This window comes from Anopheles merus, chromosome 2R (assembly GCF_017562075.2).
Source record: "Anopheles merus strain MAF chromosome 2R, AmerM5.1, whole genome shotgun sequence".
Taxonomy (NCBI): domain Eukaryota; kingdom Metazoa; phylum Arthropoda; class Insecta; order Diptera; family Culicidae; genus Anopheles; species Anopheles merus.
The window spans coordinates 38,631,776-38,655,162 of NC_054082.1; the positions used below are offsets into that span (position 1 = coordinate 38,631,776).

The following is a 23,387-nucleotide window of genomic DNA, read 5'->3' on the forward strand; positions in this document are numbered from 1 at the left end:
CCACTTGTGCTTTTGAATGGTTGGTGCAAACTATCCCACTGATGAAAGGGCAGCTTGTGTGTTCAATGCTTAAGGGAAATATTATGCAAAAGCATAAATGATAGTTCTATTTACCAATTATTATATGCCATTTGTTTATAATAATATTAGCATAATACATTTGTGAAACAAACCAATTGGACTTGTCCTTTTCAAACACGCAAAGTATGTCCAAGAAGAATTTATTTAGAAAACCCGTTTCCAAAAGCGATTCCTCAAAGTCAGAGCCGCCAGGTAGCAGAAATATATGATCCCTTCCTGTCTGGTCGCGATTAGCCAGTGTCTGTTTTAATGTCAGTGCAGTGATTTAAATTTAGAGAATTACGGCATTTCCCTCTCAGCTCTGTGCTGTGTGCCGGTGTGCTGCCATTAGAGCAAACGCACACACCGCACCGCACCAGCAGAGCAACAGAACTGCACAGCAAAGTTACCTTAAACATTGACCGAAACAGTGTCACTAAAGGTATGGGATGAAACTAGATCGTAGTCTCGTTACGGCAGATCAGCCAGACAGTCAAAAGTGTTAAATTCGGCATCCAACAACTTCCCCCTTGCAAACGATCTTTGCACTCGCGTACCTTTTTATAACATGTTTATTTACAGTGCAGTGTTTATTTTTCATTCGGATTATAGGGTTGGAGCTGTGGGTAGTGTAGAATATGTCGTGCACATCGAAATGAATGCTGTAGCCTTTTCTTTCATGTATATATTTTTTTACTGATTTTTTTTAAATATAGGTTTTTTTTTAAACGAACTGAAACGTGATTCGATCGATGGGACGTAAGGGTCTGCAATGTAAATTAATAAGTGTGAATGATCTTGAAACTCTTGTTCCTAAAATTTTCTACCATAAGCGGACGTTTAGGATCTCTGTTTTAAGTTCGTAAATCTTATAGTTTACGTTATTATGTTTGTCCTTTTTTACATTCCTTTTTATTTCACCTCTTAGATTTTGCTGGCTTGCCTATGTCTAAGGCCAGATCTGCTGGTAAGTGTTGTTGCTTGTGTTGAATGCGGTCTCCACCCTGTCCCAAGAGGCCTGCGCGTTCTCTCTGTGTGCGTGTTTGCGTGTGGGTGTGTTTACTTGTGCGCGTTTTATTCCCATAGCTTGATGTCATGCTTATGTTTTTTTCATCACGTTAATGTGGTTTTCCTTTTTTCAACTGTGTTTCTCACTCGATAGTACCTTCCGTGAGCTAAATTCTTAACCTTAAAAATTGTTAAATTTCAATACCATAAACTGTTTTCCTCACACCATGTAACGACCACGTTTTGCCATGAATAAGGAAAATAAATTTTGTTTTTTTTTTATCTTAGAAAAAGCTCAACAGAAATAATAATGCGTTTCTTTTTGTTAACTTGTGTTTGAACAATTATTAATATTACTAAACAAATTATGCTACAGCACATGTTAAAGTTAATAACTTTTAATCGTTGCTTAAATTGATAACTTGCTAAGACCCACTCACAACCAACAACACCATCCAGCCGATCTTATGCCTTTCGACGCATCATCCAGCAAAATAAGGGCCAAAATTAATAACGAATCCCAACAGTTGGGAAAAAAGTCACAAAGATTTTTTTTCAGAAATACCAGAGTTTTCATTATAACATTGACTGTCGAAATATTTGCTTCGTTATTTTCACTTTTGTTTTTGAAAGAAATAATTTTGAACTATTCCAATACGCCCGGCGACAACGCATGGCTGTTCTTTGTGATGAATAAAATGAAATATAAATATTCAATTTTGCTCCACTACTTTCCACCAACTAGGCGAGCATGTTGGGAAAGTATTTATTGTACATTTGTTTAACAACCATTTACTATTACACTTTTTTTGTCGTGAAAGATAATTTTAGCGAATTGTTCTGCAAAAAAAAGAGAGGCTGCTGCAACGCTTAAAGGCTTCAAATATATGTGTCATATATTTTTGACTTTAACGAATGCGTTTGAAACATTTTATCTACTACCAATTGTTCATAATGAAAAATACGGCTTATCCTTAATTTGTTTTGTAATTCTTTTGACAGGTTGACGACTTCGCGCTAGATCAGCAATCGATCGAAATTCCGGAAACGGAATGTTCCGACAGCTGCGAGAATGATGTCGATATGGATGAGTCGGACAGTTGCGACAACGATGCCGACGATAATGAAGATTCCGACGGTACGCATGATTCAATGGCGCGGTATTTACTGTGTTGATCGATTAATATACCGTTTTGTTCTGTTATTTCTTAAATGTTCGACCACAACAGAAGAGGACGAAGATGACGATGACATGGTTCATAGTACGGCACCCGGAAAGTTTCTCTTAGAGAACGATGACGATACCGACCATGAACGAGGTAGGTTTGGTAGTACACGCGCGAAAGAGTGTTATGTTTATTTAATAACAAACTAATGCTGAATAATGTTTTTTTTTGCATTTTCCTGCCTATTTTGATCATTCAGACGAAGCAGCGCATGCATTGACGCGAATGAAATCCAGCGATGGCAGTCCAAGGGATAAGAAGTAAGTGTAAAATGTTCTGTAGTAACGGTTCCTTAGTAGCAACACCTTGTTTTACGTCCCGTTTTCATGTTATTATAGTTTGCTATCGCGTTCGCTGATTGCGGCCTGCACTGATAACGACGTAAACACTGTCCGGCGACTGCTTGTCGAGGGAAATTCGCTGAACGAAGCGACCGAAGAGGGCGATTCTTTGCTATCGTTGGCGTGTTCCGCCGGCTACTACGAACTGGCACAGGTATGTTTGTGTGGCCCCAGTGTAGCAGTGTTGCAATATGATACTTATGTTCGATCTCCTGGTTCTGCTTTCTCCTAATTCGCAGGTACTGCTGGCAATGTCTGCACAGGTTGATGATCGTGGTCAAAAGAACGACTGCACACCGTTGATGGAAGCTGCGTCGGCTGGTCACGTTGATATCATTGAGCTGTTGTTCAAGCACGGTGCAGACGTGAATGCGCAGTCTTCCACCGGCAACACACCACTCATGTACGCCTGTGCCGGGGGTCACGAGAAAGCGGTGAAGTTGTTGTTGGATCACGGTGCCAAGGTGGAGGACCATAATGAAAATGGTCATACCCCGCTGATGGAAGCCGCCTCTGCTGGTCATGTTGGAGTGGCTAAGGTATGTGTCTCCGCTCATCCGCTCATAGTTTGATGACCCGATAATCAAGCAAAGCTTGTCAGTTTTGTCGTACCCGTTCCAAATGATTAAACCCGAGAACAGAACTCTCATGCGTTACACAATTGTGCTGCCTTGCTTGTGGTCATACCAATTACAACGAACAATGATTTGATTTCCTGATTTGCTCCGCATTATTGAGTCGCTAGCGACGATTCTAAGGTCGAGCAGGTTGGCAAAATTGTACCATTTGGTTGATAGTTCGATAACCATTTGCATGGTGTGCACTTTTGTTACAGAGTAATGATTTTTATTTGATCTTATCTGATGGATTTAACATTCGATGTTACAGTGCAACAAGAAATATGCACTCACTTTACCTATTATGGCAAATTCTTGCTGGCAGTTGGTACAGCGCAAACAGTAATCAAGAAACAATGTGGTTCTCTTCGCAGATCCTGCTGGAACATGGTGCCGGAATTAACACCCATTCGAATGAGTTTAAGGAGAGTGCACTGACCCTCGCCTGCTACAAGGGCCATCTAGATATGGTGCGCTACCTTCTGGAGGCTGGGGCAGATCAGGAGCATAAGACCGACGAAATGCACACGGCTCTGATGGAAGCGTCCATGGATGGGCACGTGGAAGTAGCGCGGCTGCTGCTGGACTCGGGGGCACAGGTGAATATGCCGACGGACTCATTCGAATCTCCGCTCACGCTCGCAGCGTGTGGCGGACATGTCGATCTGGCTATGCTGCTAATCGATCGCGGAGCTAACATCGAGGAAGTGAACGATGAAGGCTATACTCCGCTGATGGAAGCCGCACGTGAGGGTCATGAGGAAATGGTGGCATTATTGCTACAACAGAGTAAGTATTACTTTCTTCCAAACACTATTGTGCTTCTATTTCTTTGTACCTTATAATTCTCAAGTCTGCCGGAGTTACACAGCATTCGATTCGATTATGGTTTACAATTTGTTATTTATCTCTCTCTCTTATCAGATGCGCAGATCAATGCTCAAACTGAAGAAACTCAGGAGACGGCTCTTACGCTAGCGTGCTGCGGAGGCTTCATCGAAGTGGCCGAGTATCTCATCAAGAATGGTGCAGATATCGAGCTCGGTGCATCGACGCCGCTAATGGAAGCTGCCCAGGAGGGTCATATCGATCTTGTGCGCTTTCTGCTGCAGCACGGTGCAAACGTACACGCCCAGACGCAGACGGGCGATACCGCGCTGACGTACGCGTGTGAGAACGGCCATACGGAAGTGGCAGACATCCTGCTGAACTACGGTGCCGAGCTGGAGCACGAATCCGAGGGTGGCCGCACGCCGCTAATGAAAGCCTGTCGGGCTGGTCACTGGTGCATTGTGAAGTTCCTGATTGAAAGGGGAGCGGATGTGAATCGCCACACCACCAACAACGACCACACGCCACTATCGCTCGCTTGCACCGGCGGTCACCAGAATGTGGTGGAACTGCTGCTGAAGAATGGCGCAGATCCGTTCCATCGGCTGAAGGACAGCAGCACCATGCTGATCGAAGCGGCGAAGGGAGGCCACATAGGAGTGGTTCAACTGCTGCTCGATTTTCCTCACTCATTGATGAACGCTAATGCTGCCCAGCAGCAGAACATACTCAGCAGCGGTCAAATGCAGCAACTGCAGCAACAGCAGCAGGTGCACCAGCAACAGCTACAGCAGCAACATCAGCAGGCGGCACAGCAGTTGATCATTACGCAGAACCACCAGCAGCAGCATCAACTGCAGCAAGCTCAACAGCAGCAGCAGCAGCAGCAGCAACAACAGCAGCAGCAGCAGCAGCAGCAGCAGCAGCAGCAGCAGCAGCAGCAGCAGCAGCAGCAACAGCAGCAACAGCAACTGCTAGCTGGTCCACCCGGGCTGCGCGAGGTTCCTGAAGCAATCCGAGTAAGCAACAAACAGATTTTCCAACTGCCAAGCAAGGAAATGCTCGAACAGCAGCAGCAGGTACAAGCGCAGGGTCAACCGCAACAGCAGTCTCAGCAGGCAACGCTGCAGCAGCAGCAGCAGTTGCAGCAACACCAGCAATTGCTTGCCAACAGCCATCAGCTGATCAATCAGGCAAACATGCTGCTGGACAGTAGCGGCAACGATACTTCCGTACTGGCACAACATCTGCTGGAAATTCAGGACTCTTCAATATCGAAGGACAGCTTTTTCGAGGATTTGCGCAATGGCTTTCGCACGCGGGCCCGCCGCATGAACACCGTACCGGCGGGATCTGCTACCTCCTCGGCAATACCGCCAGTTGCTGGACAGCAACAGCAACAACACGATCAGGCCGCTGTCGCGCAGCAACAGTTGATACAATACTTGCACCAACATCAGCAGCAGGCGCAGCAGCTGCAAGCAGCGCAGCCAATTATTTTGCAAGGCAACAACGTCGTTACCCAGCAGCAACAGCAGCAGATGGTCGGTAACAACAACAATGCAGCGGGGTTGAGCGGTGGAAACAAGCAGCAGCGTAGCTTGCTGCGCAAAAAACAACAGCAACCATCAGTGGCACTGCCTTCGCCGTTCGAGGCAAACCTTACCAGTTCCGAGGCACAGCAGGTGCGAAGCGAACCCATTGGGGAGGATAACAAAGGCAACTGCAGTGCTGGTGTGAGCAACGTTTCGCCGCTGCAGCAACAGCCAGCACCCCGCGTCAGCAATGTGGCGATGCGATCTGATTATGAACAGTATCAGAAGCAGATGAACGAGATCCAGTTCCAGAAGGTAATTGTTTTTCATTGGTTTGATGGCTTTCATGTTTGTCCTAGAGCGTAGTATGGTGCTGTACCCTCTGCTAGCTTAGGCTGCATAACAGTTTGGATATGCTAGATGTGTCCATTGATTGCGATTCTGATTGTAATTTCATTGCAGAAGGCGAAAATACAATTCATCAGTGATGCTAAAGGTCCACCATCGACTCTTTTGCCACCAACGGAAACATACATCAATCTAGGCACACCCGTTCAAGGTAGGCCTATACCATAAAATAACGAAATGAGTTGGAAGGGGATGTAATGTGTTCTATGGGTGTACGGTATAAAATTGATCTTTTATTTTTGTTCTGCTCCAGCTGGTAAAACATCAATCGACGGCAACAGTGGGCTGCTCTTTGGAACGCCATTGCAAACCAACTTGCCTCAATCGCAACAGCAGCATCTTCAGCTAGCAACAATAGCTGCTAATGCCGCTGGCGCTTCGGTTGTATCCACCGGCACTTCCGTCAGTCCGGCCACCGGAGGGACCAGCAGTGGTACACTCTTGACCGGCCCTTCGGAAGTGTCACAAAGCACTGCCATCAGCGATCGTCCAAAGGTTAAGCCCGTGTCGAAGAAAGATGCCAAGAATAATCGCAAAACTGCGGCAGCAGCAGCCGCGGCGGCAGCGGCAGCTGTAGCAACTGCCACGGCCTCCGTACAGCACACTCTTGCACAGCAGCCGCAGCAATCATTTTTCAGGCCGCTGGCGGGTAACAACTCGTCCGGCGGTAGTGGCAATTCCACCAGTGTCCTACAGCAGAACCCAATGGTGTCAATTTATAACAACTTGGTAAGCACTTCATGTTGTTCAATAACTCTCCTTGTTCTCAGATGGAACACAATTATGCATCCGGATCTGCGTGTTAACTAAAATGTCACCGTTGTTTATTTGTTTGTTTAGTCCTCTGTGATTCCAAGTTCCGAAGCGAATGTGCAAATGTTGCAACAATCGATGGCAAACTTGAATCTGCAGTCACAGTCATCCATAACGCCATCCACCATGCAGTCAGCACCAATGCCATCAAGTGGAAAACCCAGCGAAAAGAAGACGCCCGCGAATGCAGGAGAGGAGCTGAAGAAGAGCGATTCGGATGGGGCAAATGACACCGAAACGTTGGCAACTGCCATCGCCGGGAGCGAAAGTGGCCGCATGGTTCCTACGCCATCCGCCAACCCGTCGGTTATCACGAGCACCGCAGCAGCAGCAAAGCGTACATCGGGCGGCCAGAACGACGATGCCGGCAAAGGTCGATCGGTCGAGCAATTGTCTGCAGCGTCTTCCGCGCAAGAGGAGCGTAGTTCGGGCATCTTACCGGCCGACGGTAACGGAGCAGCGGACAAAGATGCAAATGCAACCGGCACGTCTACTACACCCAGCAACGCAAACGCCGAGGGTGCTAGTGATAGTGCGAGCAGCAGCAGCAGCAGCACGGGCGAAAGTGGCTCCACAGGCAGCGTTAACAGTAGCACCGTCGCCAGCAGCAGCCACTCTACGACGAGCACAACGAGCACCGATGGTAGCAGCGTGCCGGCTGGCGAAGCTGGCGCTGGTGCCGACGGCGAAAGCAGCACCACCAGCAGTGGCAGCATCAGTGCCGCCAGCAGTACCAGCAACAGCAGTGCCAGCAGTAGCGACAGCAGCACAACTACCAGCGGCAGCTGCGACAATAACACCACTGCCCAAGGCGGAGATGGAAGCACCGGTGCAGGTAAGTGGCGAAAGCGTCACCCACACACACAGACACATTATCAAAGTCATTCTAATTTTCGAAACAAACAAACAAAACCGGTGCAGGTAATGCCAATGGTGAAGAAGAAGAAGAAGAAGAAGAAGAAGGAGGCACCGGCAGTGGTGGTAACGGCGGAACGATGGCCAGCCTCGATCCGGACAACCATTTCAACCTTTTTGCGATGGTCGATCGTAAGTTGATGCTCAAGCTCGCGCATCGCTTGCTCTGCGATACGTCCAAATCGCCGACGGAAACGCCACCGCTGAGTAGCAGCTGCCCAGGGTCCAACCTAGACCCTCCCGCCTCCCCCCCGCCAGCGATGATGAACAATGCCGGTAGTGTACCGAACACCAAGTGGGGGTGGAGAATGGACAATAGTAGTACACGCGCAGCGCTTGATACGAATTGTCTCTCACCTTTCCCCAGATCATGCACATTAGTCCTGTCCAACTGGACTATTTGCGTTCGATGGTGTGCATGACCAAACAGTTGAGGCTGATTGTGTTTCGTTCTCTCTCTCTCTCTCTCTCTCCCCCTATTGCAGATATTGAGTACTCCGAGCTGTCGCGCATCATCTGCAGTTTTAGTCGCTCGGACATATTGCCTGCCCCCGAATTTGTGCAAGTGCATCAGCATATGCAAAACATTATTCAGCATAAGGGTGGTAGCAATGTAAGTACTGAACGAACTGGGTGCAATTGTTGCTACCCCCCCATTTGAATGTGTTGTTTCCGCTGCTGGGTTTTAACTAACGCATCGTGCCCATTATTTCCACTGTTGCAGCCTATCAAACTCGGCGATTCGACCGACGGCCACCAGTATGCCGAGGAAGGCGAGGAACACCTTCCGATGTTTAACATCGAGGAATCTGAGGCAGACGGCATGACCGAGTGTGTTGGCGGAATGTATCCAGCGCTGGACGAAACGCTGGAAACGTTCCACGGGGAGGACGGAACGGCCACGCAAGCGCACGGTTCGCGGGAATCGATGTACAACTACGAATGGGTGGACAGCATTGACGATGTGATCCATGTGCTGAATGGCTGCCCAGAAATTCCAATGGCACTGCATGTAAGTATTATATCGGGTGGGCGAGGAAAAATGCCACTGGCAGGGTTGATAGCACACACACATATATACCCTACTTTTTTTCGCAACAGGATATGGCTGCCAACTTCGGGTGTCAGGATATCGATATGTATGCAAATCTGATCGGATTAAATTCGTTCTGCAAGACACGCTGGGCGGGCAACCAGAACCAGCTTACGTCTGGTACGTCGTCTCCAGCCGAGGAGGACGGCAGCGCGGTTGCCCTTACCGATGAGCAGTGTGCGTACCGCCAAGGCCAAGCTGCCGCCAGCCAACTGCTGACGTTTGATCCGCAACAATTTTCAATGGATCAGATACAGCTGCTGAATCAAATACACCAGGTTTGTACCGAGATGGGCACCGCTTGTGTGTTAAGTGCAATGTTTAATAACTGAATTCATCTTTATCACAGGCATCCGCCTCCGGATCCGTATTACATCATCCGCAAGCGAGCAGCGGTGCCGACGGGCAGCAACCAAAGCTTGTGTTTAATGTCGATGCAGATAAAGCCTCGCAAGTGCATTTGCTATTTCAACTGCCGACTCTGCAATCTCAGCAGCAGCAACAACAGCAGCAGCAGCTGCAGCAGCAGCAGCAGCAGCAGCAGCAGCAGCAGCAGCAGCAGCAGCAGCAGCAGCAGCAGCAGCAGCAACAACAACAACAACAACAACAACAACAACAACAACAACAACAACAACAAGAACAACAACAACAACAACAACAACAGCAGCAGCAAATCGCGCAAGATCAGCAGCATGATCATCATATGACCATGCTTCCGAACAGTGGCCAACAGCAGTCGCAAGGCCAGCAACAGTCACTATCGCTGCAACAAGCGACTGGCCAGCAGCAGCAACAACAACAGCAGCAGCAGTGTAACATTGCCACAATGCAACCGCATGCCGCTGCAGCAGCAGCCGCAGCAGCAATTCAGCACGCGCAGCTGCAGCAGCAATTGCATGCGCAGGGAATGGTCGCTGCCGGTCATTCCGGTTCCGTCACATTGCAGCAACATCAACAGCAGCAGCGACAGCAAATGCAGCATCTACAGTCCCAGGCCCAGGGACAGCAGATACAACATTTGCAGTCGCAGCAGCAGCAGCAGCAGCAGCAACAACAGACACAGCAACAACAGACACAGCAACAACAGCACTGTTTGCAGCACGCCCAAATGCAGGTCTCCACTCAAACATCCCAACAGCAGCAGCAGCAAGTCGCATCCACCAGAGCCGAAGAAGAAATGCCCCCGCTGGTGAGGACGCAACACTTTGCGCTGATGGATAACAACCAGTCGGCGAATGCTGTCGCTGGCGGTGGGAAAATGGCCGGTGCCGGTGGTGGAAAAAAGGGAGAAAAGAATCGCAAAGAGAAAAACCGTGTCGCCGTCCCGGCAGTTCGCCAGGCACCGGCCGGACAGCAGAGTGCTGGTGGCAGTGGACAGCTGCAAAACTATCAATACGATACCACTGCCGGCAACGGGCGTTCGGTTGGAGGAGGGATGGACATACCGCCACCGAGCGGGGCCCTTCAGCCCTTCCACGCGGGTAATGGTATATTGCCCCCGCAGGGTGGAACGGTGGTATCGGAGCGTACGATTGATGTGGATTCCGAAACGGATTCGAACCACGACACCGCGCTAACGCTCGCCTGTGCCGGTGGCCATGAGGATATGGTGGAACTGTTGATTACCCGCGGTGCCAACATTGAGCACAAGGATAAAAAGGGCTTCACCCCGTTGATACTGGCTGCCACGGCCGGGCACGAGAAGGTGGTGACTACGTTGCTGCGCAACGGGGCAGAGATTGAGGCACAGTCGGAGCGAACGAAGGACACTCCACTCTCGCTGGCATGTTCCGGCGGTCGGTACGAGGTGGTCGAACTGCTGCTTTGCATGAACGCTAACCGCGAGCATCGCAATGTATCCGACTACACGCCACTCAGCTTAGCTGCTAGCGGTGGCTACGTGAACATCATCAAGCTGTTGCTCCAGTACGGCGCAGAGATTAATTCGCGAACCGGAAGCAAACTCGGCATTTCACCGCTCATGCTAGCGGCAATGAATGGACATGTGGCCGCCGTAAAGCTGCTGCTTGACATGGGTTCGGACATAAACGCGCAGATCGAAACCAACCGCAATACCGCGCTTACGCTGGCCTGTTTCCAAGGACGGCACGAAGTGGTAAGCCTCCTGCTGGATCGCAAGGCCAACGTCGAGCACCGTGCCAAGACAGGCCTTACCCCCCTGATGGAGGCGGCTTCCGGTGGATACATCGATGTCGGACGGGTGCTGCTGGACAAGGGAGCCGACGTCAATGCGGCGCCGGTCCCTTCATCCCGCGATACGGCACTTACCATCGCTGCGGACAAGGGACATCTGAAGTTTGTCGAGCTACTGCTGTCCCGTGGTGCTTTGGTAGAGGTGAAGAACAAGAAGGGCAACTCCCCGCTCTGGCTCGCCGCCAACGGTGGCCATTTGGGTGTGGTGGAGCTGCTCTGCAGCGCCGGCGGAGACATCGATTCGCAGGACAACCGGAAGGTGTCCTGCCTGATGGCTGCCTTCCGGAAGGGCCACACGAAGGTGGTGAAATGGATGGTAGGCCAGGTAACGCAGTTCCCGTCCGACCAGGAGATGACGCGCTACATCAATACGATCAGCGAGCAGGAACTGCTGGAAAAGTGTCACGACTGTGTGAAGGTGATCCGCGCCGCCAAGGATCAGCAGGCCACGAAGGCCAACATCAACGCGTCGATCCTGCTGAAGGAGCTTGATCTCGAACGGTCTCGCGAGGAAAGCCGCAAGGCGGCTGCTGCCAAACGGCGCGAGAGGAAGAAGCGCCGTCGGGCGGAAAAGCGGGAACAGCAGCGCAAGCTAGAGATGGGCGAGGAGGGTGCAGCGGGCGACGGGAACGACGACGAGGACGAGGAGGAGGAAGCCGATGACGATAAGGAGGAGGAAGAGGAGGAGGAGGACGTCGACAGTGAGCACGACGAGGACGAGCTGCTTCTTTCAGCTGTGATGCAACAGCAAGCGTCTGGCGGTAATAAAAATAAAAACCGCGGTTCCAACCACACTGCCGCCCAGTCGCACGGTGGTAAGCAGCAGCAACAGCAGCATCAGCAGCAGCAGCAGCAGCCGCTGAATAATCGTGAGAAAGAGAAGGAAGGCAAGGGCAAAGAAAAGGAAAAGGAGAAGCACAAGGATACGGACAGGGAGAAAGGAAAGGAATCCAATCAAACTGCGTCCTCTTCCGCTTCGTCCGGTGGCAGCAATCAGCGCCAGCAGCAACAGGGCGCAAATGGGCAGCTGTACCAATACCGACCGATGTCGATACCGTACCAGGTGCAGGAGGAAGGTGATTCCGGCATCGATGCCAACAGTTTAGGTTCATGCTCCAGCTCGGAGGTAAAGTCGTCCTCGAACAGCAACGCCCTGGAGCAGAAGAAAAACAACAAGAAACGCAAACAGCAGCAGCAACAGCAGCAACAGCAGGCACAAACAGCACGCGGAGCCATTGCGTCCACCAATGCTGCCGGTGCTGCAAGAGCGGCGAAGGCAGCAGCGGTTGCCAACGCTACCGTTGGAGGTAAGTCGTCCAACAATGCGCATCAGCAAAGCAGCAGCAGCAGCAACACAAACAACACCAACAACACCAACAACAACAGTCGTCAATCCAAGAGCCCGGAAAGTGGTTCGGCACCAGCGTCTAACGGCAACACTGTAGTGCAGGATAAAAACTCAAAAGAAAAGAATCGACGTCAGCAGGAGAAAGAACAGCAGCAGCAGCAGCAGCAGCAGCAGCAGCAGCAATACAGTGGAGGACGGGACAAGCGCGAAAAAACGACGGAGAAGGAAAATGTCGCTCCGAAGGACCACGAGCGGTCGGGTGGAGTGGCAGCGAACACGAAAAACGAAAGCAAAAAATCCTCTTCCAACGATCATCATCATCAGCAGGCGGGCAGTGTGGGAGGTGGAGCGATGCACCACCAGTCTCACCAGAACAGCAATGCGGCTGGTAATCGCAAATCCATCATCGTCTTTGGATCCGGCAATCGATACGCTGCCGAACAGGGGGATGACGCCAGCGGTAGTGCTAATTTCTACAACACCACCAACGCTGGCGGAAAGAAAACGCACGGCAACAAAAGCAGCTTCTACAACACGGAGGACCATGGTCATCATAGTAAACTATCCTCAGCAAGTCCGATGAAGCAACACCAGCAGCAGGCGGTGTCCAGTGGCACTTCTGCCTCGCAGCAGCAGAGCGCAAATAGTTCGCAATCCAACTCGGCGGGCGGCGCCAAGCGTGAGGAAGGCTGGAAGGAAGTCGTTCGCAAGAGCTCTGTACAGCAGGGTAGCGGCAGCGGTAGCAGTGGTACGGGAGGAGGCAGCAGTGGCGGGGGCGGTGGTTCTTCCTCCTCGCTAATGGAATGTCGCAAGGTGCAGGTACCAGTGCACGCCATTTCGCGTGTAATAGGGCGGGCGGGAAGCAATATCAATGCCATCCGCGCTGCCACCGGCGCTCACATTGAGGTAGAAAAGCAGGGCAAGAGCCAGGGTGATCGCTCCATCACCATCAAGGGATCGCAAGATGCGACCAAGCAGGCGCACTCCCTGATCGTTACCCTCATCAAAGATCCCGACGTGGACATACTGAGCATGCTGCCAAAACATAACTCGAGCTCAAGCAGTTCGACAGCGAAGGGAGGATACGGATCTGCTTCGTCGTCTGCTGCCATTAGCGGATCTGCGGCCGGCCAGCACGCAGCATCTGGTGGTATTGGGTCTTCGTCGTCGTCGTCTACCACACCGGCTCAGCAGTCACCAGTGATCGTGCCAGCGGCCATCATACCAACGAATGGTGCTGCACCGACCATGTCTGCTATAGTGGCATCAGGCGGTGTGGCGGCCGCAGCAGCAGCAGCAGCGGCAGCGGCAGCAGCGGCCGCCGCAGCCGCCGCCGCATCAAACAACAATTCGACGGCCTCTGCCAAGGGTGCAAAGAATGTATTCAGCTCTTCGAACAAAGCGGCGAGCGGTAGTGCCGCCAATGTCGTTGCTGGTGGAGCCACGGGAGCCAGTGCAGGAGCCACCACCGCTGGGCCAGTTAACACTAAAACTCCGTCCAGCCAAGGTTCCGCACCGTCAAACGCAAGCTCACGGCCGATGGCGGCCAAGAATCTGTTCCTATCTTCTGCCGCAGCCGCTTCGCAGCAACAGCCGTCCCGCGGGTTGGCGGCAGCCGGCAGCAACAATGCCGCTGTGACTAGTGGCAGTGTGCCATATGCCGTGGCAGCTTCCTCTGGACAGGGCAAAGATTCCAAGCGGCAGCCGATCACTGCACAAACATCACAACAGCATTCGTCTGCTGTACCATCGGCAAACGGTGGTAGCACCGGTGCGAAGGGATCGCTCCACCAGTCAGCAACAGGCGGCACGGGTGGTTCCGGTGCTGCAACATCAGCTCCGTTCGGAAGTTCGGGAATGAAGGCCAAGAACGGTAACATCAACAACAAGGCATCAGTTGCTTCCAGCACGGCTGTACCACAGGCTGGTGGTACAAACATTGGTGGCAACACTGCCGGAGCGACGGCTGGTGCACCAGGAATGGCGGCAGGATCATTTGCCAAACTGGTCGCATCCGACGGTGCAAATGCGGTGAGCAATACTAGCCAGAAGAAGAACTTCCCCAATGCCGGTGGCTCCATTGGCAGTGGCTCAAATTCCCTCGTCGGTCCGCAGGGACAGCAACAGCAGCAGCAGCAGCAAGTACAACAGCCACCAGTTGGTGTGATTGGAGGGCGAGCTTCGGCACAAGTGCAGCAATCGCCGGCTAAAAGTACCGGCGGAGGAGCACCCGGTTTAACACTACCAGCACCATTTGGCAGCAGTGCTGCCAATTCAATCGGTGGTGGTGGAGTATCCCCGATTGGTTCCCACTTAAATGCATCCAATTTGCAACAGTCCGCTGGAGGAAGCGTTGGAGGAGCTGCTGGGCAGCAGAAGATATCGACGTTTATTCCTCCCATCGCAACCAGCGGACCCGGGCCAACGATTGTGGAGGCTTCCGCCGTACCGCCGATACCACCTATCAGCGTACCGAACACGGCCAATCCGCTAGCAGCACCGGGCAGTGGTCGATCGATAACCCCGATCGGGCAACCACCATCCTCATCGGCAGCGTCCTCATCCGCACCTGCATCCGTTTCGATCGTTTCGTCGTCCGCATCGTCGACGGTAACGTCGGTGACTGGGCCGATCGGAAGCCGCAGCGTCACTACGCCATCGCCTTTGCTGCAACAGCAAGGCTCCTCTACCACCTCGCCAACCATTGGTAGTCAGCTGCACTCGAAGATGCAACCCATCGGACAGCAGCAGCAGCAGCATCAGCTTGCTCCATCGCCTCCACCCTCGAACGTGTATTCGCTGTTCAATTATCCCTTTACCAACAGCCAGTGGGGTGTGGGCGGAAACGCGGCCACCAATAATGTGGCCGATGTTGGCAAACCCCCACTGTACGGTGGCCACCAGCATCAGCAGCAGCATCAGCACCTGTCGCATGGAAATATGCCACCCCACCATCATCAGCACCAGCACCACCAGCATGCCAGTGGTGGTACAGGTAGTGGTGTGTTGGGCACCTTCATGGAAAATCCGCCAACGCTACAGGTATGTATTGTAAGCCGTGTGTAAAAGAAGCTCTCTAAAACAAAATTTCGTAATTTAAAAAAATGTATCTTCTTTGCGCATAGGTTGACGCATCAAAGGCGCCCGGATATCGCGGAAACACCATCTCGTCGCCGGTTAGCTCGAAAGCCTCGAGCAATGCTACCACACCGCCAGCCTCCAGCATGTCCTCGCATCAGCATCAGCATCAGCCCCAAACGTCTTTACACCCGGTGGTACAGCTGCCCAACGGTGGAGGTCCAATGCATCTCCATCATCATCCGCCGCAGCCTCACTCGCACCAGCAGCAACAGTCACTAGGACTGGGGCATATGCTCAGTGGGGCAAATAGCGGTAGCAACAGCACGTCGCCACTTGCTGGCCTGGGCGGTCCACAGCAACAGCCACCGTCGTCGGTGGTCGTCTCGAGGGACTCGGGTGTGGCGAACATGGTTGGCGGGGCACACTCCGTCTCGTCGGCGTCATCATCCATCCCGTCATCTAGCTCGGGCGGGGGACAGCATCAGCATCAGCCATCTGCATCCTACCAGTCATCCAATGAGCCGCCAAACGTGGGCATGAAACCGACACCGCCGCCACCATCCATGCACGGGGGCGGCAACAGTGCGCAGGGCAATGGGCAAGGCGCTCCCGGCGGAGGCCTGGGCATGCTGCGCTCGATGATGAATCTTTCCTCCCACATGCGCCATCCCGTTGGTGGCAATGGGCCGCCGGACTACCTGGGTGGAGGAAATGCTGGCGGTCGCGATCATTCGGCCGGTCTAGGGCCGCAGCAGCAGCCACCGGTAGGAAGCTCCCGCCCGCCGCCGTCAATGTTCGACAATGTCGGAGGTCTTGGCGGTAGCGGTGGCGGTGGTCCACCCGATTCACTGCAATCTTCCTACCAGCCACAGCTTGGCCTGGGTGGCAACGGCAATACCGGCATGCCGCCCATCTCCCGACTAAATCCGAAAGCGTCCGCGTTTTCTGGTGGAATCGGCCCGTCAGTCATGCCGCCATCGCAGCACCAGCCGGGCAAAATGAACCTGTCCAACAACCATCAGCCGTACGGTGGTGGTGGTAGTGGTAGCAATGCGGGTGGCGCAGGCACAGGAATGTTCCACGCCCCGCCGCCAATCGGTATGGGCGGTGGAAAGTATCCGTCGATGTCATCGTACAGCCTGGCGCCGGGACGACCGAACAGCCAGCAGCAGCACGGTGGTGGCGGATCCGGTGCAGGTGGCAACGGTGGACCGCCTCCGGTTGGAGGCATGCATCACCGCGGCGCCGCAGGAGGCGGTGGCAGCAATTGGTTTTCGTCCGACTTGAGCCACCTGCAGCGAGACAACCTAATGGGCATGGAAAATGGGCTGGCGATGGCATTGAATGCGTCGGTAGCTGGCGGTTCCCCGAACATATCGCCGAACAACAACAACAACAACGCGCCGCATGCCATAAACGGCGTTGGGGGACTTGTGCCTCAGCACCAGCAACAGCAGCAGCAGCAACAACAGCAACAACAATCGATGATGGAAGATGCACGAAAGCTGCCGCGTGCCATCGGTACCGAGCGGGCCTGGAAGTTCGGCGGAAATGGTAACGTCGGTCTCGTTGGCAGCGGCGCTGGAGCCGGCGGAGCAAGTGCGGGCGGTGGCAACAATGGAGCAAACATGTACAATGCCGGCATGGTAACGGCATACGTCGGGCTGGATGGACCGGATCTAATGAACGGTGGAGCATCGCCAGCGGCAATGGCGGCGGCGGCGGCGGCAGCAGCGGCTGCTGCATCCGGCAATCAACCGTGGATGAGCATGGATAAGAATCAGTTCATGGGCAGCGGTAGTGGACTGGGCGGATCGCAGCAGCAGCAGCATCAGCAGCAGCAACCGCCCCTTCCCTGGCTAACGGCGGCGGGAATGAACAGGCAGTACATGGACGACATTCATCTACCGGATCATTTCCAGGTAACATTAACCGCACTCCTGCGCATCACCTGCTGTGATATGGGTAAACAATGTTTTGTTTTGGTTTCTCTCTTTTGCAGCAGCTTCAAATGGATTACCATGGTAACATTGGTGGTTCTGGACCCAGCGGGCCGAACCCACCTAACATGAACTTCATGCAGTATCCGTTCACACCATCCAACGATATGGCGGGAGCGGCAGAGCTGCGACCACCATGGGAACATGAGAAGCACGTAAGTTCCTTCCTCCCTCCGCACAAACAATTAAAGCAAAGTTGTGTTGAACCATCATTCTGACGTACTTTTTTTCGCGGATTTGCAGGGCGGCTGGTCGCAAAAATGGTCCGGACACTAGATGGAAGCGCGAATGACCGGCTGGCGTCTGGCGGCTGACCATGTGACGAGGCTAGTTGAGATGTCGAAAATCAGTTGTAATAATATACAATACCATAACTACCACTTGCTTCAACCAACTGCAGCAATTAGAAAAGGGAATAGAAAGAATAAGTGGGTGAAGGAAAGTCATAGAAAACCAGCTAGTAGAGTGTATCAAGTTTTTGGTAAGTTTGCCTCTCGCACTGCGCGGTGTTGATAGTTGATTCTGCCCATATTCTCCATTGCGTGCGCTTGCCTGTCTCAAAGATGGGATGGGGTGGTATTGATTCATCGATACAACAATCACAACTCCACAACCACACACAACACACACACACATAACACACACTATCCTCTGGTCAGGGAGCCCGTTCGCATGCCTGCGGTTATATATGTTACAACTAGAGTGTCAATGCTGCTAAACAGATGTTTCAAATCGCTAGTACTGCTGACGTTAACACGTATAATCATACAATTCCTCTATAAATCAGTAAAGCAAATCGCGCATCAGATCGCGCACACAAATATGAAGTAGTACTGAGGGACAGCAACTGCTGCACTCAAGGGTATGCCCCAAAACAACACCGATTATTAGTTTTCAGTCGTTTTTGAATGTACGCTTATTATGGTACAGTTTATAGCGAAGCAACACACTAATGTTCATTTACAGTGTATAGGTAAACGACACTATGTGCACCATCTCGTTCTCGGTAATGGAATATAAGAATATATGTCAAGATTGTACTTTTGTGCCTAGTTTTGTTTTTGTATTTGGTTTCTTTCTTACACCCGATGTCACTTCAGAGAGGAGGGGATCATCGCTCTGAGCATGCCGAAACGAACGCTATGAGAGATAGTGACCGAATTGACAAAAGAAAGATTTACCGCTCGCGGGACACTTTACGGTGTAGAGGAGCTCTTTATACATACACACCATAATTTTTGAGTAACAATGTTTACATACAAAGAGTGTTCGATCACCTTGAGCAGTGCAACAACGACACTACCGTGCAATCCCTCAAACAGAAGCAACACCAGAATGTGGTCTAATCGAACGGTTCAGTTTGGAGGCTAGTGCCGTTAATCCGTGACGCAACATAGGGCCATTATCGAGCCACACAAAGTCTAACGTATAGTATAAAAAGGATAAACATACCACTACTATAACACCTACTAGAGTAATATCTACTTCTACTCCGTTACTACTATCCACTTATAAGCTACTCTTTGGATGATGCTAACCGCAACTAAACACACGCATATGAAATTAACATGCAAATGCTTCACAGAAAGGAAAAAACAAACAGTAATTCACTCACTCACCACTCAAACACTTAAAACCATACGCTGCTGCTACCCAAGCTTAATGAAAAATTATTGACTGGTAATGGATGTGGAAGCTTAACTAATAATAGAACAAACAAAAAACACGGAACTAACGACTACCGGGTTCTTCCGCGCCCGAGTGTTGATGGGTGGTGGATCAACGTAGTTTTGAATATCTATTGTGCATTCAAATACGAAGGGCAGGTTTGAATTTTAGGATTTAGCGTTTAGATAAAGCAAAATCTACTCAACCAACCAATAGTTTGTTCTTTCTCCCTATGCGCTACACGCGATCGATAATGGCGGAGATCATCGAGCGCGCGGCACCCATCGGTAATTGGATTAGTTTAGTAAAAAAAACTAACGTAGAACATAGTGAGACAATTTGGCGTAGAAGAATTGACTTAAAAACAGTAAAGTACTAACGTTTAGCCAGGGTGCTTGAAGTGGAAAAAAGAGTGGACGGACGGCTTAGAAAAACACAATTTACAAAGCACAGTATGTTAAGCCCGGCAGGAAAACTAAAAAAACTGAATGAGTGAAAACTGTTGGAACATTTATAACGCATAACAACACGTACATTAGATTCGCTCGGAAAATACAGAAAATTCTATTCTTTATCCTCGGCAGTGCAGAGAGGCAGCATGCTTTCTTTTTAACCCCAACTATCGGCACGGACAGAAAGGAGAAGAAAAGGGACAAAAAGTGTTTCTCCCCCCAAACTTTAAAATCACGCGCCATCAATTTGTTTTTAAGACGCTTTTTCACTAGAATCAAACCAGTGTTTCGCCGTTTGGCGAGAAAGGGCATATAAAAAGGGCAAAACGGGAGGGAGAACTATCACCACTACTATCGGCAAGCGGACGTAATTTCAGAGTAGATTGAATAACGTGGCGTAGCATCATAGCCGTAGAACTTCAGAACAGTGGAAACAAACAGAAAGGATCTGCAGCCAAACAACAAACAGTGCTTTACCGGTCTTTTGCGACACAACACGACCCAACCATGATATGGAATAAAACTCTATAATGTGCATTTACAGTAAGACGACAAATGCTGCGACAACTACTACTGCTTAAGCTGTGCTATGCTGGGCAGATAGATTAAGCAACACACTCTGAGGGATGAATTGGATGAGCGCTCCTCCCCCCTGCGCACCCTGAACACTCTGTTTTCAATTGGGCCTTGAAGACGGAGAGGAAAGCTCGGGCGGGGAGTAGTAAGAAATATGCCAAAATCATCTATATTTCTTCGCTTTTCGTAAATGGCAGTGGTTGAAATTTCGTATCGAATACGAACAACAGCAACCCAAAACGATGAACGCTTAGTAAACGATGCTAGAGCACTAACATAGATTGCAAAAAAAAAATGCATTGCTGCAAGTATAATGTGTGTGAGCATAATATAGTATGTTTAACAAACGATCATGCATACATTATTTTGCTATACGTTTTATTTTTCAATTGCAATGCAGAAGAGACGAGCTCGTCTCCTCTATTGCAAACGCAGAGGGAATGGAAAGGAGGTGAGCCGAACCGAGCGCAAGTCATTTCTGCAACGCAGGCACACACACACATAGTCGTGTATTGCACATTACGATATAAGTAAGAAAATGTAAACCGATCGAAGAGTGAAAAGAGAATATCCACTGGATGATTTCAAGCGATACGACGACGCCCGCCACAACATGCTGCTGCGAGCCACATACAGGCAGAGACGAAAAGAGAAAATGCAAGATAGAAAGAGAAGGAGAGAGAGAGAGAGAGAGAGAGAGAGAGAGAGAGAAAGTAAGACAGCCCATAGGGCGTCAATGAAACAGTAAGGAGTAAAGTGAAAGGTATGTTAGAAGGAGGAAGAATAGTTCAAGCGCATTGAGTTATAAATGACGATGGTTATCTACTAACTACCAACTATATGGAGAAAACAAAAAACAAACACATACATAATGAGATGAAGAGGGAGACGACGGAAACAGTGAACATATAGAGAGAAGGTAAAACGAACAGTTATAGAAATAGAAGCTGCGCTAAAACGTAGAAGAATAGTCGCAACAAAACACACGCACTCACACACACACACACACACACACACACACACACCTATTACACTACAATTATACACACAAACACATACGCAATGTGGTGGTGGGGAAAGGTGCGGCGGAAACCTGGTCCACCCACACGCGAGAGCACGTTTACCGGCAAAGTTGGTAAATGTGGGTCGGGTTTGTGGTATACACGACGCAGCATGAAGAGAAAACATGATGCAAAACAACAACAGCAGCAGCAGCAGCAACAGCAGCAACAACCGCCGCGCGCAACCCTTACAGATTAATGATTACTGATGGATTATTGAATAATTATTATTATTATATATTATTATTCTATAAATTATATATTATATTTGGAAGGTAACCAATATAAAAACTGAAAACACGGAATATTATAAGTAATGAAGCAGGAAACTCTAAACAACCACTACATTATTCTGCCTCTCCCCGTCGTCGATGGTACTGATTGACGTGAATTGGTAAAGGGCGAAAGATGATCACCATGATGACATTTCCCATGGAATTTCCCAGTCCAAACAAAACAAACAAACTCCGTGCTTGATTTTACTATAATTTTTTTATTGATTTCTTTTACAATTATTAGAGTAGAAAAAAATATGATGATGCAATAATGGCAGCTATCTTATTTAGTTTTGGTGGAAGAAATTTCAAATGATTCATTAGCCCCCGTCCGTTGCCCTATCGCTTACAGTCTATTCGAGAACTATTGCATTTCGATCATATTTGTGGCACTGCCGAATCAAATTGCAAAAATATCTTAGTATTGCTCATGCATGGAGAGATGACGCGTTGTAATGTGCATCAGTTCGCCCCTCCCTTTTGTCTGTTGCGGGTAGGGGGTTCTCACAGCTCCGAGTGTTTGAAAATGCGTCGCTCAACCTCCTCCTGCATTTTCTCCACCTTGCGCGTTTGCTTCTTGATGTTATCCTCCATCAGCTTGTGCGTGTCCGCTTTGGCATCGCTGTGCTTGTGCTTCTCGAGGCTTAGCGCATGTTCCGCGTGCATGTGGCGCAGCTTGAGCAGGCGGCTTTCGTAGTGCAACAGCTCCACCTTCAGTGAGGCCAGCTCGTCCGCACTAAAGTCACTGGCGAGTGCGACCCGCCACAGACCCTGCACCTTCGGTTCGACAAAATCCTGGCTCTTCGGTCCCTTGGAGGCGATCCGGTCCAACCGATCGAAGTTGTCCCGAATCTCCCGGTGCTTTTCGCGCAGCTGGTTCGATTTGTGCAGATAGGCGTGCTGCTTGTTGGCGCCCGGCTGCGAACGATCCGTTTCCTCCGCCCGATCGACCTCATTGTACCGATCATGCTCCTCGTCGTTGACTGCGTTCAGCAGCGCATCATCGACGCGGCGGCTTCCCTGTGCAGCGGCACCGCCATCATCATCATCATCGCCCAGCCGCTCCAGCAAACTGTAGTAAACATCGATCTTCGCCTGATGGTGATCGAACTCTTCGCGCAGCGCGTCTAGCTCCTCCTTCGAGAAGCCGGCCGACTCGGCCTTATCCCACAGCTTGTTCAGCTTTTTGTCCTTGAAGAGGCTCTTGTTTTTGTACGTGTCCTTCTTCGGCGCCCCGTCGGACGATTTGGCCAGCTTGTACTTTTCCGGATCCTGCGTATCGTCGAAGTGTTCCAGCAGCCCGTACGTGCTCATGATGCTGACCAGCTTGTTGCGCAGCTCGGCTTCCTTCAGCCCGTCCTTATCTTTCTCCTTCAGCTGTTTGTACGTTAGTTCCTCCTTATCGTGCAGCTTCAGCTCGGTGTACAGTGACTTTAGCTTCGGTTCGGTGAGCCGCTGCACAAACCCATTAGTTTAGCAAGAGCGTAATTAGTTTGGGGATTCAGTCAGTCAACGGGTTCGGCGTCCACGCATACTTACATGTTGAGCCTTGGTCCACACCAGGTTTAGCTTTGCCATGCGGAATGGTCGTTGAATGTTTCGGAAATCGGGCTCGTATATTTCCGAGTCGGGCAGTGCGTTTGCGTGCTTGGAATACTTGCTATGCGCTTTTTCCGATTGCGCGACATGGTTGCATACTAGCACAGTAAATACTATCACACACAATCTTGTGAATAGCGGCATGGTTAGTGTGTTTTTGCCGCGTTTTCTTCGCGCTATGGGACGAAATTCCGACGACTAGCTCATTAACTTTACTGCCCTGTGCTGTTGGAAGCGATGATGCGGTTTTGGAACCCGATCGTCAG

General features: G+C 50.7%; 2 protein-coding genes across 7 annotated transcripts in view; one reads left to right on the top strand and one right to left on the bottom strand.

Moving 5' to 3' along the window:
- Positions 1 to 21,031, top strand: part of LOC121601422 (ankyrin repeat and KH domain-containing protein mask) — a 28,607-nt gene extending 7,576 nt beyond the window's left edge. For 2 of the 6 annotated variants that reach the window (XM_041930242.1, XM_041930271.1), the window contains exons 2-20: positions 989 to 1,027; positions 2,071 to 2,206; positions 2,298 to 2,387; positions 2,494 to 2,554; positions 2,633 to 2,789; positions 2,875 to 3,174; positions 3,627 to 4,041; positions 4,177 to 5,933; positions 6,081 to 6,177; positions 6,280 to 6,755; positions 6,867 to 7,674; positions 7,761 to 8,030; positions 8,240 to 8,367; positions 8,479 to 8,766; positions 8,856 to 9,125; positions 9,197 to 15,451; positions 15,535 to 17,412; positions 17,493 to 17,645; positions 17,734 to 21,031. In XM_041930242.1, coding sequence (XP_041786176.1) covers positions 989 to 1,027; positions 2,071 to 2,206; positions 2,298 to 2,387; positions 2,494 to 2,554; positions 2,633 to 2,789; positions 2,875 to 3,174; positions 3,627 to 4,041; positions 4,177 to 5,933; positions 6,081 to 6,177; positions 6,280 to 6,755; positions 6,867 to 7,674; positions 7,761 to 8,030; positions 8,240 to 8,367; positions 8,479 to 8,766; positions 8,856 to 9,125; positions 9,197 to 15,451; positions 15,535 to 17,412; positions 17,493 to 17,645; positions 17,734 to 17,766 — 13,611 coding nt within the window. In that variant the 3' untranslated portion in view covers positions 17,767 to 21,031. The remainder of the gene's footprint in view (positions 1 to 988; positions 1,028 to 2,070; positions 2,207 to 2,297; positions 2,388 to 2,493; positions 2,555 to 2,632; positions 2,790 to 2,874; positions 3,175 to 3,626; positions 4,042 to 4,176; positions 5,934 to 6,080; positions 6,178 to 6,279; positions 6,756 to 6,866; positions 7,675 to 7,760; positions 8,031 to 8,239; positions 8,368 to 8,478; positions 8,767 to 8,855; positions 9,126 to 9,196; positions 15,452 to 15,534; positions 17,413 to 17,492; positions 17,646 to 17,733) is intronic. The other 4 variants (XM_041930256.1, XM_041930274.1, XM_041930247.1 and 1 more) reach the window with 3 other exon arrangements.
- Positions 21,032 to 21,720: 689 nt separating this feature from the next.
- Positions 21,721 to 23,367, bottom strand: LOC121589711 (alpha-2-macroglobulin receptor-associated protein). Its single transcript, XM_041908806.1, has 2 exons — positions 23,062 to 23,367; positions 21,721 to 22,977 (listed from the first exon to the last, which is right to left on the bottom strand). The coding sequence occupies exons 1-2, from the start codon at positions 23,263 to 23,265 to the stop codon at positions 22,027 to 22,029; spliced, it is 1,155 nt and encodes a 384-aa protein (XP_041764740.1). The 5' UTR covers positions 23,266 to 23,367; the 3' UTR covers positions 21,721 to 22,026.
- Positions 23,368 to 23,387: the final 20 nt, after the last annotated feature.

Coding starts and splice junctions, on each gene's coding strand:
- LOC121589711 (XM_041908806.1), bottom strand. CDS start 23,265: ATGCCGCTATTCACAAGATTGTGTGTGATAGTATTTACTGTGCTAGTA. Junction 22,978..23,061: donor TGTGGACCAAGGCTCAACAT/GTAAGTATGCGT, acceptor GGGTTTGTGCAG/CGGCTCACCGAACCGAAGCT.